Source organism: Oncorhynchus tshawytscha, linkage group LG20 (assembly GCF_018296145.1).
Source record: "Oncorhynchus tshawytscha isolate Ot180627B linkage group LG20, Otsh_v2.0, whole genome shotgun sequence".
Lineage (NCBI taxonomy): Eukaryota > Metazoa > Chordata > Actinopteri > Salmoniformes > Salmonidae > Oncorhynchus > Oncorhynchus tshawytscha.
Window position 1 is genome coordinate 24,669,292 of NC_056448.1, and position 21,747 is coordinate 24,691,038.

The 21,747-nt window shown below is 44.6% G+C and overlaps 1 protein-coding gene and 1 long non-coding RNA gene across 2 annotated transcripts in view; one reads left to right on the forward strand and one right to left on the reverse strand.

Moving 5' to 3' along the window:
• The first annotated feature begins 6,676 nt into the window (after positions 1-6,676).
• The window catches only part of LOC112220366 (breakpoint cluster region protein-like), a 186,996-nt gene continuing 171,925 nt past the window's right edge, over positions 6,677-21,747 (forward strand). Inside the window, exon 1 of the mRNA XM_042302391.1 lies at positions 6,677-8,940. Coding sequence (XP_042158325.1) covers positions 7,458-8,940 — 1,483 coding nt within the window. The 5' untranslated portion in view covers positions 6,677-7,457. The remainder of the gene's footprint in view (positions 8,941-21,747) is intronic.
• Positions 11,880-20,421, reverse strand: LOC112220367. Its single transcript, XR_002948855.2, has 3 exons — positions 20,094-20,421; positions 14,346-14,389; positions 11,880-13,710 (listed from the first exon to the last, which is right to left on the reverse strand). It is a non-coding gene; the product is annotated as an uncharacterized LOC112220367 (long non-coding RNA).

The following is a 21,747-nucleotide window of genomic DNA, read 5'->3' on the forward strand; positions in this document are numbered from 1 at the left end:
TTTGGGTCTATCATTGTGTCTTGTAGTCTGAGAGTGCCAGTCTTGGTATTGTCACACCAACTCATTGTTTGCCATACGTGTTTGACTTGGCAATGGAGTTGGCAAGTGTGCAAATACACTAAACAAAAATATAACTGCAACAATTTCAAAGATTTTTCTGATTTACAGTTCATATAAGGAAATCAGTAAATTGAAAAAAATCAATTAGGCCCTAATCTATGGATTTCACATGACTGGAAACAGATATGGATCTGTGGTCACCAGATACCTTAAGAAAAGAGTAATAAGGGTGTGGATCAGAAAACCAGTCAGTAGTGGGTGTGACCATTTGCCTCATGTAGCACATCTTTGCATAGATTTGATTGTGGCCTATGGAATGTTGTCCCAATCCTCTTCAATGACTGTGAAGTTGCTGGATATTGGCGGGAACTGGAACACGCTGATGATCCAGAGGATCACGAAAGTGCTCAATGGGTGACATGTCTGGTGAGTATGCAGGCCATGGAAGAACTGGGACATTATCAGCTTCCAGTAATTGTGTACAGATCCTTGCGACTTGGGGCTGTGTATTATCATGCTGAAACATAAGGGGATGGCGCCGGATGAATGGCACGACAATGGGCCTCAGGATCTCATCACGGTATCTGCATTCAAATTGGCATCGGTAAAATGCAATTGTGTTGTCCATAGCTTATGCCTGCCCATACCATAAACCAACTGCCACCATGTGGCACTCTGTTCACAACGTTAACAGCAAAATCACCAACACAACGCCATACACATTGTCTATCTGCCCGGTACAGTTGAAACTGGGATTAATCCGTGAAGATTACACTTCTCCAGCGTGCCAGTGGCCATCGAAGGTGAGCATTTTCCCACTGAAGTCTGTTACGATGCCTAACTACAGTCAGGTCAAGACCCTGGTGAGGATGACAAGCATGCATATCAATCAAATCAAATGTTTTTATGAAGCCCTTTTTTACATCAGCAGCCAAAAACCACACACATTAAGAAATGCAGATGTAGAAGCACAGTGGCTAGGAAAAACTCCATTGAAAGGCAGGAACCTAGGTAGAAACCTAGAGAGGACAAAGGGTCTGGGGGTGGCCAGTCCTCTTCTGGTTGTGCCGGGTGGAGATTCTAAGAGTACATGGCCATTAAGGCCACATTGTTCTTCAAGATGTTCAAGCGTTCGTAGATGACCAGCAGGGTCAAATAATAATCACAGTGCTTGTAGAGAGTGCAACAGGTCAGCACCTCAGGAGTAAATGTCAGTTGGCTTTCAGAGGTCGAGATAGCCGGTGTGGTAGAGAGTGAGAGAGAGAGGATTGAAAACAAGAGGTCCGGGACAAGGTACAGTAGCACGTCCGGTAATCGGGTCAGGGTTCAATAGCCACAGGCAAAACAGCAGAAACTGGATCAGCAGCACAACCAGGTGGACTGGGGACAGCCAGGAGTTTTCAGGCCAGGTAGTCCTGAGGCATGATCCTCGGGCTCAGGTCCTCAGAGAGAGCAAGAGAGATGGAGAATTAGAGGGAGCATACTTAAATTCACACAGGACACAAGATAAGACAGGAGAATTTCACCAGATAGGACAGACTGACCATAGCCCCCCGGCACAGTCTATTGCAGGATCTTTCATTTCAGCTCATGACACTTTGGACCAACACTTTTTACATGTTGCGTTTATATTTTTGTTCAGTATAGCTAACCCAAGATAGTTAGTCTGTGTCGTTTACAGTGGGAGAAAATGAAGCAGTGCGCAGAACAAGCAAGGTAGGCGGGTTGTAACATATTTCCGTTAGGGAATGCCTCCTCTGTGAAGTAAGCTTGTGCACAAACTCAAATCGACCTTGCATTCCTAAACAACACAATTTTATACAATTTAGTGCACTGTGTTCATAACATATTCTAGTTTTGGGAACAGGTCTTTTTTGGGAATTGGTCTTTTGACCAACCAGTTCTGAACAAATATATATGTTGTGATTGGTCAAAAGACCAATTAGGTGGACAAATATTAGAACTGGGGTATGTTACGTTTAATACTGGATCTCCGAGGCATGCGTCGAAATCGCGAAGCAGTGTGCTGATACGTGCCTGGTTCACAGTGGTGGAAAAAGTACCCAACTGTCATACATGAAAATGACTCAAGTAAAAGTCACCCAGTAAAATTCTACTTGAGTAAAAGTCTAAAAGTATTTGGTTTAAAATATACTTTTAAGTATCAAAAGTAAAAGTATAAATTATTTCAAATTCCTTATATTAAGCAAACCAGATGGCACCATTTTTTATTTATTTATGGAAAGCCACGGGCACACTCCAACATTTAGACATCATTTACAAAGGAAGTATGTGTGTTTGGTAATCCGCCACAACAGAGGCAATACAGATGACCAGGGATGTTCGGTTGATAAATGGGTGAATGTAACTAATCTCAGCAAAAAAAGAAACGTCCCTTTCTCAGGACCCTGTCTTTCAAAGGTAATTCGTAAAAATCCAAATAACTTCACAGATCTTCATTGTAAAAATGTTAAACACTGTTTCCCATGCTTGTTCAATGAACCATAAACAATTCATGAACATGCACCTGTGGAACAGTCGTTAAGACACTAACAGTTTACAGACGGTAGGCAATTAAGGTCACAGTTATGAAAACTTAGGACACTAATGAGGCCTTTCTACTGACTATGAAAATCAACAAAAGAAAGATGCCTAGGGTCCCTGCTCATCTGTGTGAACGTGCCTTAGGCATGCTGCAAGGAGGCATGAGGACTACAAATGTGGCCAGGGCAATAAATTGCAATGTCCGTACTGTGAGATGCCTAAGATGGCGCTACAGTTAGACAGGATGGACACCTGATCTTCCTCGCAGTGGCAGACCACGTGTAACAACACCTCCACAGAATCGGTACATCCAAACATCACACCTGCAGGACAGGTAGGACAGACATCACCGGCAACAACGTCTCCTATGGGCACAAACCCACCGTCGCTGGACCAGACAGGACTGGCTAAAAGTGCTCTTCACTCATGCGTTGCGGTTTTGTCTCACCAGGGGTGATTGTTGGATTCGCGTTTATCGTCAAAGGAATGAGCGATACACCGAGGCCTGTACTCTGGAGCGGGATCGATTTGGAGGTGGAGGGTCCGTCATGGTCTGGGGCGGTGTGTCACAGCATCATCGGACTGAGCTTGTTGTCATTGCAGGCAATCTCAACGCTGTGCGTTACAGGGAAGACCTCCTCCTCCCTCATGTGCTACCCTTCCTGCAGGCTCATCCTGACATGACACTCCAGCATGACAATGCCACCAGCCATACTGCTCGTTTTGTGTGTGATGTCCTACAAGACAGGGATGTCAGTGTTCTGCCATGACCAGCGAAGAGCCTGGATCTCAATCCCGTTGAGCACGTCTGGGACCTGTTGCATCGGAGGGTGAGGGCTAGGGTCATTCCCCCCAGAAATGTCCATGAACTTGCAGGTGCCTTGGTGGAAGAGTGGGGTAATATCTCACAGCAGGAACTGGCAAATCTGGTGCAGTTCAGATGCACTGCAGTACTTAATGCAGTTGGTGGCCACACCAGATACTGACTGTTACTTATTTTGACCCCCCCTTTGTTCAGGAACACATTATTCAATTTCTGTTAGTCACATGTCTGTGGAACTTGTTCAATTTATGTCTCAGTTGTTGAATCTTGTTATGTTCATATAAATATTTACACATGTTAAGTTTGTTGAAAATAAACGCAGTTGACAGTGAGTGGACGTTTCTTATTTTGCTGAGTTTATTTTCCTGTCCTGCTCAGCATTCAAAATGTACTTTTGGATGTCATGGAAAATGTATGGAGTAAAAAGTACAATATTTTCTTAAGGAATGTAGTGAAGTAAAAGTAGTTAAATATACATAATAAAGTACAGATACCCCCAAAAACTACTTAAGTAGTGCTTTGAAGTATTTTTACTTAAGTACTTTACACCACTGCACTTTCAGAACAACGTTCAAAACAACAGGAGACTCGGAAATCTCCGACTTCCGACTTCAGTGCGTTCAGGACAACTGGGAAGTCGGGAAAAAAACGAGCCTCGACTGGGAAAAATCGTTTTGAACGGTCATCCAACTCGGAATTCCAACTCGCGAACTCGGGCCTCTTTGTACAACTCCTATTGTCTGGTCTGAATATCACTGGCGTCATGATTTGACCTTGTAAATCATCAACGATGGCCGAAGCTTCGTTTGATCATGCTTTTTAAAACCATGTGTTGAAAAATGCGAGATCCCACTGATTTCGCCTTGTTTTCGGTGCTTTATTCAATGTAACTGCTTTTAAACACCCACATGTACAGGAAATCGTACTTCTAAATATATTTAGGAATTTGTGCAAGGACTTTCACCTGACTGGTAGTTCACAATGGGAACTATGGAACATTCAGGGACGTGAGGGTATGACGTCGAATTCTGCTTTAGGAACACTATTTTGAAAAAAGCTTTTGTCTGAAGCATCCTAAATAATGTCATAGATTCCATTTTGGATAAATAGTACGTTTGAAGGCAAAAAACGGAAGTATGATGTGAATTTAGAAATCCAACTGAGTGTAGGCTATTAAAACCAAATATTTACCGCTGCACCACGGATTAGTGGAGAAAAACTCTTTAATAATCACACATTACTATTTATTGCTGTCCAGCAGATGTCACTAATATGCATTTTGAACAGATAATGAATCACATAGTAATTAACCTATTTTTGACACAACTGGCTGGAGAAACTCAATGCTTCAGGAAGCTTCGTTTCCTCATCTCTCTCTCAATTCAATTTAAGGGCTTTATTGGCATGGGAAACATATGTTAACGTTGCCATAGCAAGTTAACTAGATAATAAACAGAAGTGAAGTAAACAATAAAAATGAACAGTAAACATTAACAAAAGTTCCAAAAGAACAATGACATTACAAATGTAATTTTATGTGCAAATAGTTAAAGTACAAAAGGGAAAATAAATAAACATGGGTTGTATTTACAATGGTGTTTGTTCTTCACTGGTTGCCCTTTTCTTGTGCCAACAGGTTGCACACCTTGCTGCTGTGATGGCACACTGTGGTATTTCTCCCAATAGGTATGAGAGTTTATCAAAATTGGGTTTGTTTTTTCAAATTCTTTGTGGATCTGTGTAATCTCAGGGAAATATGGGTTCTCTCCCTCCCTCTTTCAAAGTCACTAAGATCTCTTCTAGCCATGTTAGCCAAAATAATGGGCAACTGATACTAAGCATTATGGGATGCTAATACACCTGTGTGGAAGCACCTGCTTTCAATATACTTTGCATCCCTTATTTACTCAAACATTTGCTTTATTTTGGCAGTTACCTGTATGTATGTAATATTGTTAGCATGTCAGCTAATTAGATTGGACATAGAAAGCAGTTATCTAAAGTACTTAAGTAAAAATACTTGAAAGTACTACTTCCGTCATTTTTTGGGGTATCTGTACTTTTGATAACTTTTACTTCACTAAATTCCCAAAGAAAATAATATACTTTTTACTCCATACATTTTTGCTAAAACCCCAAAGTACTTGTTACATTTTGAATGCATATCAAGAGAACATTCCTGGTCATCCCTACTGCCTCTGATCTGGTGGACTCACTAAACACATTCTTCATTTGTAAATTCTGTCTGTGTTGAAGTGTGCTCCTGGATATCCATCAACAAAATAAAAGGTTCCATCTGGTTTGCTTAATATAAGGAATTTTTAACTATTCATACCATACTAAAGTATATTTTTAGAAATTACATTTACATTTGATACTTAAGTATATTTAAAATCAAATACTTTTACTCAAGTATTTTACTGGGTGACTTTAATTTTCTATTAAGGTATCTTTATTTTTACTCAAGTATGACAATTGGGTACTTTTTCCACAATAGAAAGTTACTATTGTACTACAACTACTGTACTCCTATATTGTGGACTTGTCGATTTGAATGGAGTTTATTTAAGCAATACGGCCAAGGGGGTGTGTTATATGCCCAATATACCATGGCTAAGGGCTGTTCTTACACATGATACAACATGGAGTGTCTGGACACAACCATTAGCCATGGTATATTGGCTATATATCACAAACAACTGTTTACCAACGTAATTAGAGCAGTAAAAATAACTGTTTTGTCATACCTGTGATATACCACGGCTGTCAGCCAATTAGCATTCAGGGATCGAACCACCCAGTTTAAAATAATCATTAGCCTACTGTATCCACTTTACGTGAACAGCCCACAAGGTGGCATTGTGGTGTCATATTAGGCATTCCGGAAGTGCCATTCGCCCAGAAGTATCACACCTGCACGGCGGGTTGATTTCAATTACTGTAGCATATAATTCGCATTTTCTCAGTCCATACGAAGAGAATAATGCAACAATAGATTGTTAACTCTCCATTCTATCATCTTAGATGCAATGCTCAAATAAAGGCAGATATAAATGGAATATAGGCTACATCCAAGTTTCGCTTAGATGATTATGCTTATAGGATTTACTGAAATATCAATACATTTTCTACTGCCTGATCATTGTTATGTGGAATACAGATGAATACATGTATACCTTGTCTCTTTAATTGAACGGAAACCGAGCGCAACCACTGTCAATCATATTCCGCCTGGCCCCTCCCTTTCCTGCAGCCCTCTGTCTCCAGTACGAGACTGGAACACGCAACCACAGGGGTCCATAGGCGATGAACGGTGAAGATCTGGATAAACTGTACACTAACAATGAACCGCGAAAACATGGGATAACAAGGCAAAACAATTTATAATTTATCCTCGATTCGGGATAGGAACAAGATAAAATGAATTTGTTGTGGGGAAACCATCATTCTTTCCTTTCTCTCATTTTATGCCATTCTCCTTGGACGCTGAGCTGGTATAAAGATCTAGGAACAACTGGAGCCGGTGATCATGGAACAGGGATGTTGTCATCTGAGTAAACGAAGTTAATCGATTATGGAATATATGGAAAAATCTTGACTTGAATAAGACAATGGAAAGTAAGTAGTTGGAGAGCCGTTATCACTTTCTCATCACACGGGAGTTCTATATCCAGAAGATCATCCGCTCAGGAGATGTCAGATTTTTTCTGGAATAATGCAGAAGAGGCGAGACCATCATCAAATATGATTCGTGTCTGACACATTCGCAGGTTTGAGTGATAAGCCTATTGCTATTGTTGACGATTAAATATATTGTCACTGCGAATCGGTAAAGAGGTGATAACACTTAAATTTTGAACTGCTTTAACATACCATTAATATGAATGGTATTTTTCTATAGTAGTTTCTCTAGGTACATTCAGATTTTTTCCCTATCAGATACTGTATGATAGACGAGAAATAACGAGCCCCGTAGACTACTGGTGACATCACCCCAGTCAGATCTACTGCTGTACAGTAAATATCAACAATGGTAGAGCCTGTGGGATTTATTGAAGCATGGAAAGCGCAGTTCCCCGAGTCGGACCCCCCAAAGATGGAGCTCAGGTCAGTGGGGTGCATCGAACAGGAGCTTGAGAAGTGCAAAGCCTCCATCCGGCGGCTAGAGCTGGAGGTGAACAAGGAGCGCTTCCGTATGATCTACCTGCAGACGCTGCTGGCCAAGGAGAGGAAGAGTTATGATCGCCAGCGCTGGGGTTTCAGGAAGGCCCAGGTGAACGAGGTAGGGGACCAGGCAGGGCTGGGCGCTGAGTCTCAGCAGCCACATGTGCAGGAACAGGGGGAGCGGAGCCGGTTCCAACCGGTGGGGGAGGCTAGGTCCAAACCTAGACCCCCTCCAGCCCGGAAGTCAGCCTCCCACGGAGACGGGCTGGAGCTCCAGTCTGCCTTTGAGGTACCCCAGCAGGTAGAGCCCTGTGAGACAGACGGCCTCTCGCCCTCCAAACAGAAAGGAGGTATATCCCCTCGCCGCCAAAACCCACCCCCAAACAAGGACCTACTGTCTGACCCCAATGACAAGCTTGGCATGGGACTGGGGGTGGCAGCGCTGAGGTCTAACTTTGAGAGGATCAAGCGGGCAAACTCTCACTCTGCCGGGGATGGAGGGAAGAGCCAGGAGAAGCAGCAGCCCTTCTACACCAACATGGACTTCCACCATGACAGGGGCCTGGTCAGGGTCAATGACCGAGACGTCTCTGACAAGATCAGCACCCTGGGCAGCCAGGCCATGCAGATGGAGCGCAAGAGATCTCTGCACTCCCTGCCAGGCAACTTGGCCACTGTGGCAGGTGAGCTCCGCACTCGGCCTGTCTACAGGGGGCGCTCTACAGAGAGCACCTGTGGGTACGATGCTGAATATGAGGATGGGGACCCCAACCCACGCCACCCCAAGGCCAACGGGGGCAAACAGCCCCCTCCACCCCCATGGCAACCCTCTGACTTCCAGCCTTACACCAGCGTCTATGTGGGCGGGGTGATGATGGGCGAGGGTGGGGGGGATGGAAGAGGGGGCGTCATCATGAGGGACCACATCGGAGAAGAGCACCACCTGACCTGGCCCCGGCGCTCCTACTCTCCCGGGAGCTTTGAGGACGTGGGGGGCGGAGGCGGCGGCTACACACCAGACTGTAGTTCCAATGAGAACCTAACATCCAGTGAGGAGGACTTCTCGTCTGGCCAGTCCAGCCACGTGTCACCCAGTCCCACCACTGCCTATCGCCGGCCCTTCAGGGAGAAGAGCCGCTCACCCTCGCAGAACTCCCAGCATTCGTTTGACAGCAGCAGTCCCCCCACGCCACAGTCCCAGAAGCGCCACCACCAGCAGGGCCACGTGGTCATGTCCGAAGCTACCATTGTGAGCGTCCGCAAGACTGGCCAGATCTGGCCCCCACTCGATCCGAACTCCACACCGGCCAGCAGAGCCTCCCATGACAACAGTTTCCATGGAGACCTGGGTGAGTGGCGGCTGCCCTCTAATCTTAGCTCTAGTCGCTGCTCCGTTCATGTCTGGAGATTTAAGAGGCTGTTGCACGCTGACCGCTGCCTGGCAGGGTTGACTGACTGCCATGTATGGAGGAAGGGGGATGTGTTCATAGTCTCATCATACACACCGGTAGGATTTAGACTAGAGCATCTAAACTAGTGAAATCTAATGGTTTCAATTGCAATCTCACAACTGCTGGTCCTGGAATTGGTGCACTTGATTATTGTGTGTAGTTTCTGGTACTTTACATGTTCCTAGGCTGAAATGTCAGGTTTGACCTCCTGACTGAGACAAACCATAGAAACCTGCCTACTTGGTGATCTCTTCACTGTCTGTTCATTACACAGTCATAGTTCCACTAAACCTTGTGAGACATGCGGCTCCTCCTAAAAATCGCAGAACAATGAATTGTGAGCATTGTTTTCTTTTGTCTGGGTAAGCAGCTTTCCCCTCCTCATTCACTCTTCTCTCAGTGCATTTTGACGCTGTTGTCTTCTCCACCTTGTCTCTGAGCAGGTACGCTCTTTGTGAAGAGGATAGAGGGATACATGAGCCTCAATGTGTGTGTGTCACTCAGTGCCTGTGTGTGTTTGTGTTTATACCTGACTGTGTCTTCTGAGTGGCCTTGTGTAGGAGAGTTACCTCTATCTTCCTGGAATGTGAGTTCAGTTGAGTGAATAACACATGCAGTCAGTCCGAGTTGAGACAGGGAGGTCTTCCTCAGACAGACGCTTGGCTCCCAGGGTTCCGTGTGTGGAATTCCAACCACAGGTGTCTGTGAGCCTCAGCCAGCCAACCATGGGAGACAGAGGATGTGTCCCAAATGCATGCCATGTCCCCTATGTAGTGCACTACAAAAGCAGTGTACTGTATGTGGGAAAGAATGCCATTTGGGACGCCGGCTGAGAGAGGCTTTTGACTCAGTCCACGACTATTTCTGAAACACAACCAGCTTTTTTCTAAAAAGCTTTTACTGTAGTCCTGGACAAAAGAAAGCTATCTCTTCCCCTCTCTCTCTCCCCAAACAATCTTCAGTAATATCTTTAACCTGTTCGTCGCCTCCAGGCCCAATTATGGCTGGAGCTAACAGAGTGGTTAGCTCAGAGCTAGAGGCTTGGGCGGTTGGGTTCAAATGCGCTAGCTGCAGTGGTGTCATGTGACGTGGCTCCATCTGACCTGGTTTCCCTGGGCTTTCTGCTGACAAGGTGAGTGGCGTTTTAGAGCCCGCCCTCCCGCAGCAGCCCTGGCACCCTATTAGAGCAGACCGAGCTGTGGGTCGTTGATCAAGCTGTGGGTCGTTGGCAACAGGCACCTGTTCCTGTGCCAGGATGAGCCCTGTGTGTGTGCAGAGAGGCAGATAAGACTGTCTGCTCTGCTCTGGTGGTGGGGGCGGGGGCAGCACACTAACCCCTGTACTGAGGGTGTGACAGGAAACAGACTCTCGCTCCAGCACTGGTGATGTTCTCTTTGATTGGGAATGATCTGTATTCTGCGAGTCAAAAATATCTCCTTGTATTCTTAATCATTTCAGAGTCTTCATTACTGTTGACCCATTTTCATCTATAGGGACATCATTCATGACTGTTGAATTCAGGCCTGTAGGGTATACCTGCCTTGCTTCCAGTGACATGCGGTCACACTTGTAAAGATTGAAAGTGATGAATAGCACATAGCCACCCTCTTATTGAAAATCCCTCCACAAACAGTGTCCATCTCTCATTTCTCTGGCCTTGCTCTATGCTAGGCTGGCTGGCTGGCTGGCTGGCTGGCTGGCTGGCTGGCTGGCTGGCTGGCTGGCTTGCTTGGGCTGCAGGCAGGCTGCACAGTAAGAGGCCTAGCATGTGGCTAACGCTCTTACTCCTTCCCAGCTGTGATCTGTGGGATTATCTCACTCTTGTCTGGTCTCTTTGTTTTAGTACATTTCACACAACAATAGGCAGAGCGGGGTCAGTTACAATTCCACAGACGATGTGGGAGATTTGGGGGATAATCTGGATTTTGAAATGTATGGAATCTGTTAGATGACGCTCCTGGGACGGAGAATAGGATATGTTTCCTGATAGTGGTTGGCTGAGTGAGGAGGATGATGAGGAAGAGGTTGAGGATCAGTGAAAATGTTGAGGATGATGATGGGGAGAAAGAGGGTGAAGAGGATAAAGCTGAGGCAGAGTGCAAGGCTGATATATGGTTTCTTGCTTCACTGGTCAGGGATGCGGGGGCTGTAGAAGCACAGATGGGAAGAGCTCTCCCGTTGCGTAACAGAATACACACACACAAACAAACTCACACGCATCTTGGGGCTGTAAGCAGTGGGTTTGTGTGTGCGTGCGAGTGTGTGTTTGCATGAGTGTGTGTGTGCCCAAGCGTACATGTGAGTGTATGCATGTGTCATGACCAGGTGCTGGAGGCTGTTTGTTCGTTCTATAGCTAGCTGGGCTGTTGGATTCCTCCTCCCTATGCTGGAGTGAGTGTTCACAGTGAAATGGTCCTCTAGCAGAAGGCTTTTCTCTTAATGGCTGCCCTGACTCTGGAGAGAGCGAGAATACTCTCTGTGGACGATTCAGGCCATCTGCTAGCTAGGGCTTCTCTCCTCGTCCTCTCTACTCACTCTCTTCTTCCTCTTCTCCACTCCATGGTCTATCTCTCTCCCCGTGGTAGATGGCCTTGGTGTAAACACCAAACTAATTGTTCCATCATGTCCCTTTGGCCTGTTGAAGTGGGTGTTTTTCAGGATGAACTGTATTCATGGTGGTCAATCTAAAATGGCTAATCTTTAGATTAAGAGAGAGAGAAGGAGCGTGAAAGATGGAATTAGAGTGAGTGAGGGAAGACAACTTCTCCTTCTCAGTGCTCACATACAAGCGTCATTCAACGGAGAAGAAACCAGGAGAAGCTTGGGTTGACAAAATGTTCCAAAAATGTGTAGGATTCTAAACAAAGGTACAGACAGCTAGCTTTCTCAATGTAGCGTCAGGAAAGCAGTACAACTGACCAGATGATTTCATCATTTACGTTCAGTAAGCTTTCTGACAGACCCTCTTCCTCATGCATAGCCTGAAATAGACCTTCATCTCACCAGCAGGAGAATGGAAGGAGATTTTCTTACACAGCTAGTTGTAGTGATTCACATTCCAAGGAAAGACCTAAATTGATGAAATACAGAACATGAATATTGGGACACACTCACTTAAACACTATCAAAAGAGAGGGGACAGAAATAGTCACATGGAAATGTAAGACTGAGGGAAGAAGTTCAAACTGAAAGTGGATGAAAGAGTTCAGGTGAGATAGAGAAGCTCATAATCTTGGCTATAAGTAGGTGGATCTGAAAGGGAGTGAAAGAGGGCTCCTCAAATGTAGGGATTATTTGAGGCAGCCTATGTTGGGTTTGTCCAATTCAATTTATCCTCTTTGGTTTACCGATGGCCTCATAAGCTTCATATCATTATCTCTATGACCTATTTCACATGGGTAAGGGGTTAAACCTACAGATTGGGTGGAATTAGACACACATCTAGGGTAAGTGTATTTATTAAGCCCACATACCCGTTAAACTCACTTCCATCTTTGGATTCAAATAATGAAGTTTTTTTTAAACATTTCTGCTGTTTAGTGTTTGTTTCAACTAAATAAACAGTTCCCACTAGTGGCCATTTTCAAATACTTTATGTAGTATTAAGAGATTATTGTATTGATGTATGCACATTATAGCATATTTCATGGGCAGTAATGACTATTTCTTCCCAATTGAATATATGGGTTTTTCATGCCTGCATGTCACAGTCACACAAAAGCAACATAACTTGCAACTGCATCAAGATAATAGATTTCAGGCATTCACAGCATACCTTTTTTAATGCATTTGTCTTGCTTTACTGTTAAATTAACCTTCCATTGTATACATAGATTACATTTGTGTAAATTTGACATTTATCTCAGGTGGGCTTAAAAGGTACAGTGGCACAAAAAGCACACCCTCTATGCAGAATGTGAATGACAATACATACATATTGTTCGATATGATTAATACTAACTGTGTATATTTATACCCCAAACCATTGGTTTCCAAATATTTTATGAGTAGATTTTGCTATTCTCTATTTTTCACCATAAATTACAGTTGTTCCAATTAAGCCCAGTGTGCTCCTATTAAGCCCAGTGTGCTCCTATTCAGCCCAGTGTGCTCCTGTTAAGCCCAGTGTGCTCCTATTAAGCCCAGTGTGCTCCTATTAAGCCCAGTGTGCTCCTATTAAGCCCAGTGTGCTCCTATTAAGCCCAGTGTGCTCCTATTAAGCCCAGTGTGCTCCTATTAAGCCTGGTTTGCATTGAACCACATGAGGATAGTGTGTTGATATTCCTAATATTCAATGAACATGAGCATAAATAGTTTTTTTCTTTAGATTGAAGTTGATTAAAACACACAAACTACAGTTCTGCATATTATGCATCTAGCCCTGGTGTCTTTACCAAGATGAGGAACAATTCGAAACCTCTGTAACTCTCTCCAAAACGTTTGGAGTGGACAGGTAGTCGTTGACGCAGAGTGAGAAGAATAAGAGCAGGTTTCAGGCATAACTGAGATACAGTAGAAGACCTACAAGTGATGGACAAAAAGGCAAACAAATGGTGGACAATAATATGTCTATTGGGCGACTACTCATGCACTTTTGGGTGGGGGCATTGTCATATTGTTGTCCTTCATTCATCCAGGTGATTCCGTTTGTTGGTCCACCACCTGTACCTTTGTAATACAACAGTAGAGAGGGAGATTTGAAACAGTCTTCAGACAGGCTTTCAGAAGACTAGTTGAACTAAGCAACAAGAATAGCAGTACAGTACAGCAAATGTGAATCAGCTTTCAGATAATTAATTGAAAGTTGTGTGTGTTCTAGTCTTTGTGCATGGCTTCTTATCCACAGTGGGCCAGTGGGGGTACATTTAGTTTAGAACCAAGCAATAACACAAGTGATTCAACCAGTCATGTCTTGATTGAAGTCTATGATTAGTTGATTAGTTGAATCAGGTGCGTACTGTTTGACAAGACCTGAAGTCCACATTGATCTCTGTGTATACCATTGGGCCCTGTTATGAGGGCTACTTTCATGATGAATAGTAATCATCAGTTTATATTAATCTCCCCTAGAATTATTAAAAATAATCACATTTTACATAAGAAATGTACATTTGGAACATTTGGAAATGAAAATAGATTATTTATGAAGTGGGCTTATTTGGAACACCCATTAAACCCACTCTGGGCATATAAATACTTCACATTTCATTTTTTCTCCACTTTTCTTACAGATATTAAGGCAGTATACAGTATTTTAGAAATGTCTAAACTTAGATTTTGGTGTGCTTAATAGGTACACTTACCCTAAACGTACACACACGGCCCCTGCACCTATGACACGGATCACCTACACAGAGGGGTAGAGAGGTCGGAGGATGTATGAAACGTGCAAATGACCTGCTTATACTTCTGAAATCTGAGGCCGTCGTTTATGCAATCTCTCTCATTATCTAACATTTTCATTACCCTCATATTAACCATATCATTTAGATTTTAGCCTATGTGTTAGCCTTATTTGTCAGGTTAGGCTTTGACATGTTGATTTGCCTTGGTCCTGTCTAGAGACTTTGAGAGAGAGTTGATGTAGCCTAGCCAGTATACCTGAGCATGTGTTGAAATGAGAAAGAGGTGGGCACAGTATAGGTCTCTTGTTTGACTTTGTCATAGACATGTGTGATCCAGGGGAACATGTATTATTTATACTACCATGATTCATTGGAAGGTTTGGGTAGGGGAATGCTGATCCAGGACCTGTTTTTTTATTCTTTGAGGCTGGTTGTCGTTGTACCAAAAACGGGCAGACCTGACCTAAGCTTAGCCTAAAGGGACACTTTGTCCACCCCACCATCCCTCCCACGGCCGGCTCCTGCTAGGGCCTTATTTTAGACAGTCACAATCCTTGGCCATCCCCAGAGATCTTTCCTGTGTCTTGGATTGAATGCTTTCTCTGTGTGTCATTGATTAAATATGTTAGTAGTTGAGATGTGATGTTGGTAGAAGTGTGTCAGTCCAGGGAGCCATGAAGCCAGGCTGTGGTGTGGTGACATATAAAGGGGCTTGGTGTCCCTGACCTTTGATTCAATCGGGACAATTTCATCACTGCCACAGTGTGTGTATGTGGGTGAGTGTCTGTGCGTGGGTGACTGTGCGTGTTTGTGTGTGTGCGTGTACACAGGCATCAAACACACTGACTTGAAACACATGCTTACAATACCCAGGCTTGTGAGAACTGTGAGAGATGAGCCGTGTAGTGGTGTGTGTCAGGGGAGTTTCACTCCCAATGTTAATTCTGTATGATGTAGCCATCAGCTGACATGACAGGGAACTGTAGCATGGTCACAACAGCAGTGTCTGTGTGAATGTGAGTGGGCTGCCAGGAGGAGGAGGTGTGTGTGTGTGTGTGTGTGACTGCGTGTGTGTGTGACTGCGTGTGTGTGTGTGTGACTGTGTGTGTGTGTGACTGCTGCGTGTGTGTGTGTGTGTGACTGCGTGTGTGTGTGTGTGACTGCGTGTGACTGCGTGTGTGTGTGTGTGTGTGTGTGACTGCGTGTGTGTGTGTGTGTGTGTGTGTGTGTGTGTGTGTGACTGCGTGTGTGTGTGTGTGTGTGTGACTGTGTGTGTGTGTGTGACTGCGTGTGTGTGTGACTGTGTGTGTGTGTGTGTGTGACTGCGTGTGTGGGCGGACGATGGAGAGGAATGATTGGTTTAACAGGCATTTAAAAACAGTAAAGCAGTCAGCATTACCTCCAGCCAACCCCGCATTCACTAGTACTACTGTGTGGCACAATGACCCCTTTTCCACACTGGATTAGTGTGTGTGTGTGTGGGGGGGGGTTGTGTGACTGCCAGGGACTCTTAAAGGCCTTGTTCAGCCTCCACTGTTGAGTGATTGTGGCATCGGAAGCCCGTGTAACCACAGAAGGCAAACGGGCTGGAGTGAAACCAAAAGGCTCAGAGTGGAGGAGGGGGTGGATGGAGGGTTGGATGAGAGGAGGAATGGGGGAGTGGATCTCTTCACAGAGCCAGCTGGTGAGGAGACTGCTCTTTCTCCCTCTACAGTACAGGGAACGAGGGAAGAATCCCCCCTGGTGAGCCCTGGGACCAATACTACAGGAAAATGGTCCCTTTGTTCTGGTTGAGAGAACTTCATACATGACTTGGAGCACGGTGCTAGATAGGATTAGTCATTTTTGTTCAGAATATCACTTGGTGAGTTGCTTGTGTTCTGTCAGACATGGTTTACAGCCTGTTTGTAGGAGTAGATGGTTGGTTTGTCTTGTGCTGTAGGATATAGCCATATTGTAGACGGCCTGGCTGGCTGTGTGTGGGCGTGATCAGGGCAGATGGGTGGGGTGTCTCCAGGCTGCAGTCAGACCTCCAGTGTGAGTCAAAATGCCTGGCTGCGGTCTGCTGTTGTTCTGGGCTGGGCATTTTATCTAGGCCTGGGGTAGAGTTGGACAATGACCCCCACCATGGGGAAGAGCAGCAGACGGACCTGCACCCGCCCTGGACAGACGGCACAGCCCAACAGCACACACATTAGATTTCTGCTACCCGACCCGAGCCCGATGGCCCCAACATTATACCTCAGGTTAAGGCCAGGTAGGCCAATCTTTTCATCAATAACTAGGGTACTGGCAGGCTATCACTAAATGGATCATTAACATTTTGAAGCTGAGCCATTTGCTCGTGCTCTGCTGCGCAGTACAGTCATATCTAAGATCATAACATGGTGTCAGAATAGTTTCAACCTCGTCAAATATAAGACAGGAGAGATTATTTCACAGAACATAATAATGTTTCTTGAGTTTTGTCCGAGTGATGAAATGTAGCTAACTGCTGTCTCATGTCTCGACATTGAGCCAAGCAGAGCCGTTGCTATGGATGTTCAGACTCAGAACCACCATGAGCAGAGCGCATGCAGAGCGAGTGATAGACAGAGAGGAGCAGCTCATGGATATACTAACGGAGGAAGTTATTTCTGGTTTCGGGCAGGGCCGGGCCGGGCCTTAAATTTGGCAGAAGCAATTGGGCCTGGGTAGGGTACTGCCTGAACTTCGCGGGCATGGCTAGGGCTCAAAATTCATGCGAGTGCAGGGCTCTAACACACGCACGCACACACACACACACACACACACACACACACACACACACACACACACACACACACACACACACACACACACACACACACACACACACAGGGTGCCAGGGGTAGTCACCCTCTCAAGTGTTTCTGTGTATGTCGGTGTGTATGTGTTTTTGCTGGTTTCCATGCCAAATCTCCAACCACAAACTTCCCTCAGTTGCAGCTATGGTGACAGACAGCTCTTGTAAGAAAAAAAAAAAAAAAACTGGAATATCCCTCTCATACATTCTTTTCATCACATGTCCCTGCCTGCCCTTTTAGAAAAGCGTCCATATTGGCGATCTCTGTCGGGACAAAGCCCCAGTCGCAGGCTGCAGTACAACAAAACTGTGTTTGCATCCATCTCTACATGCTCAGCAGTCTCCACAGGCCATTGGTCTTGTAGTGGTGTAACTGCTTCCAAATCAAACTTTATTTTCCACTTGTGCCGAATATAACAAGTGTAGACTTTACCGTGAAATGCTTACTTACAAGCCCTTAACTTCTTTGGGATAAGGGGCAGCATTTTCACTTTTGGATGAAAAGCGTGCCCAGAGTAAACTGCTTCCTACTCAGTCCGAGATGATAATATATGCATATTATTAGTAGTATTGGATAGAAAACACTCTGAAGTTTCTAAAACTGTTTGAATGATGTCTGTGAGTATAACAGAACTCATATGGCAGGCAAAAACCTGAGAAAAAATCCAAACAGGAAGTGGGAAATCTGAGGTTTGAAGTTTTTTAACTCAGCCTCTATCGAATACACAGTGGGATATTGGTTATATTGCACTTCCTAAGGCTTCCACTAGATGTCAACTGTCGTTAGAACGTTGTTTCAGGCTTCTACTGTGAAGGGGGCCGAATGAGAGCGGAATGAGTCAGAGGTCTGCCAGCAGTCACGAGCTCAGTCACGCGCATTCACATGAGAGGTAGCTCCCGTTCCATTGCTTTTCTACAGACAATGGAATTCTCCGGTTGGAACATTATTGAACATTTATGATAAAAACATCCTAAAGATTTATTCTATACATAGTTTGATATGTTTCTACCACCAGTAATATAACTTTTTGGAATTTTCGTCCGACCTTTCCACTGGAAGTTGTACGTGCGTTTCGATTTATTTACCAAATGCCCAAACAAAAAGAGGTACAGTGGGGAGAACAAGTATTTGATACACTGCCGATTTTGCAGGTTTTCCTACTTACAAAGCATGTAGAGGTCTGTAATTTTTATCATAGGTACACTTCAACTGTGAAAGACGGAATCTAAAACAAAAATCCAGAAAATCACATTGTATGATTTTTAAGTAATTCATTTGCATTTTATTGCATGACATAAGTATTTGATACATCAGAAAACAGGCCTTCTCCAGATCCTTCACGTTTCAGGGCTGTCGCTGGGCAACACGGACTTTCAACTCCCACTAAAGATTTTCTATGGGGTTGAGATCTGGAGACTGGCTAGGCCACTCCAGGACCTTGAAATGCTTCTTACGAAGCCACTCCTTCGTTGCCCGGGCGGTGTGTTTGGGATCATTGTCATGCTGAAAGACCCAGCCACATTTCATCTTCAATGTCCTTGCTGATGGAAGGAGGTTTTCACTCAAAATCTCATGATACATGGCCCCATTCATTCTTTCCTTTACACGGATCAGTCGTCCTGGTCCCTTTGCAGAAAAACAGCCCCAAAGCATGATTTTTCCACCCCCATGCTTCACAGTAGGTATGGTGTTCTTTGGATGCAACTCAGCATTCTTTGTCCTCCAAACGCGACGAGTTGAGTTTTTACCAAAAAGTTATATTTTGGTTTCATCTGACCATATGACATTCTCCCAATCTTCTTCTGGATCATCCAAATGCTCTCTAGCAAACTTCAGACGGGCCTGGACATGTACTGGCTTAAGAAGGGGGACACGTCTGGCACTGCAGGATTTGAGTCCCTGGCGGCGTAGTGTGTTACTGATGGTAGGCTTTGTTACTTTGGTCCCAGCTCTCTGCAGGTCATTCACTAGGTCCCCCCATGTGGTTCTGGGATTTTTGCTGACCGTTCTTGTGATCATTTTGACCCCACGGGGTGAGATCTTGCGTGGAGCCCCAGATCGAGGGAGATTATCAGTGGTCTTGTATGTCTTCCATTTCCTAATAATTGCTCCCACAGTTGTTTTCTTCAAACCAAGCTGCTTACCTATTGTAGAGTCTTCCCAGCCTGGTGCAGGTCTACAATTTTGTTTCTGGTGTCATTTGACAGCTCTTTGGTCTTGGCCATAGTGGAGTTTGGAGTGTGACTGTTTGAGGTTGTGGACAGGTGTCTTTTATACTGATAACAAGTTCAAACAGGTGCCATTAATACAGGTAACGAGTGGAGGAGAGAGGAGCCTCTTAAAGAAGAAGTTACAGGTCTGTGAGAGCCAGAAATCTTGCTTGTGTGTAGGTGACCAAATACTTATTTTCCACCATCATTTGCAAATAAATCCATAAATGTTTTTCCTCCTTTTGTCTGTCATATTTGAAGTGTACCTATGATGAAAATTACAGGCCTCTCTCATCTTTTTAAGTGGGAGAACTTGCACAATTGGTGGCTGACTAAATACTTTTTTTGCCCCACTGTATATTACAGTGGGTTTATTGTTAGAGAAACAGACATGCAGAACTAGACAGTGATAGTGTGGGGGGAGGTGGAGGATGGTTTGGGGCCAATTGTGTATAGTTAAACTTGATGGACATGATCATGATCTGGTTTCATCAAACTCAAATCAAATGAAATCAAATTGTATTAGTCACATGGGCCGAATTCAACAGGTACAGTGAAATGCTTACTAACGAGCCCCTAAACAACAATGCAGTTTTAAAAAATGCAGATAAGAATAAGAAATAAAAGTAACATGTAAGGTGAACATAGATCAGTGATTAAGCTCCACCTACCTGGCACTGAAACAAGGCACTTTGTGATTGGTAGTTAGCGAATGTGTAGTTCATCATTACAGCTTCAGATTGGGTGCTCCTCGACTGCACTTTGCAGTGTTAGAGAAATCAGACGTAATTCACCCGGCTGTGTTAAATTATTTAAAAGAACATCCAGATTGCACTTTCTTGTCGTATTTAATGAAGCATTCTCTCTTCTGTCAGATTTTCTCCCTCACTTGACAGCTGCTTTGAGTTTGGTCTGCTCGTAGCCAATTAGAGCGTTGCACCTTTCCGAAGCTTCTCCCTGTTTTCTACGGAGCAAGGGGAAAACCAGGAGAGATCAAAGTCCTGGGCGGACCCTCAGGACCAATGGGGTTCTCCCTGTAGTTGTCCAATAGGCTTTTAAGAGTGGAGTGGCAATAAAAAACCTGGGGAATCAATACCAAATGTCAGCAATGCCTGCAAGCCACCGCTGTCTGGTATTTCTCTCTATTTTTCTCTTCTCTCAGTGTCCCTCCCTTTGACTGTCAGTGCAGTCAGTATGTGCCAGCTGTGTACAGCGCATTCGGAAAGTATTCAGACCCCTTTACTTTTTCCACATTTTGTTACATTACAGCCTTATTCTAAAATGGATTAAATAGTTTTTCCCCCTCATCAATCTATACACAATACCCCATAATGACAAAGCAAAAACAGGTTTGTAGAAATTGTTGCTAATTTATTTTTCAAAAATATGTTTAAAAAAAACTGATATCACATTTACATAAGTATTCAGACCCTTTACTCAGGACTTTGTTGAAGCACCTTTAGCAGCAATTACAGTATCAAGTCTTATTGGGTATGACGCTACAAGCTTGGCACACCTGTATTTGGGGAGTTTCTCCCGCTCTTCTCTGCAGATCCTCTCAAGCTCTGTCAGGTTGGATGAGGAGCATCGCTGCACAGCTATTTTCAGGTCTCTCCAGAGATGTCCGGCCTCTGGCTGGGCCGCTCAAGGAATATTCAGAGACTTGTCCCGAAGTCACTTCTGCGTTGTCTTGGCTGTGTGCTTTAGGGTCGTTGTCTTGATGGAAGGTGGACTTTCACCCCAATCTGAGGTCCTGAGCGCTCTGGAGCAGGTTTTCATCAAGAATCTCTCTGTACTTTGCTCTGTTCCTTCCCTCAATCCTGACTAGTCTCCCAGTCCTTGCCTCTGAAAAACATCCCCACAGCATGATGCTGCCACCACCATGCTTCACTTTAGGGATGGTGTCAGGTTTCCTCCAGATGTGACGCTTGGCATTCAGGCCAAAGAGTTCAATCTTGGTTTAATCAGACCAGGTGCCTTTTGGCAAACTCCAAGCGGGCTGTCATGTGCCTTTTACTGAGGAGTGGCTTCCGTCTGACCACTCTACCATAAAGGCCTGATTGGTGGTGCTGCAGAGATGGTTGTCCTCCTGGAAGGTTCTCCCATCTCCACAGAGGAACTCTGGAGCTCTGTCAGAGTGACCATTGGGTTCTTGGTCACCTCTCTGACCAAGGACCTTCTCCCAAGATTGCTCAGTTTGGCTGGGCAGCCAACTCTAGGAAGAGTCTTGGTTCCAAACTTTTTCTATTTAGGAATGATGGAGGCCACTGTGTTCATGGGGACCTTCAATAATATAGAAATGTTGCTACCCTTCCCTAAGATCTG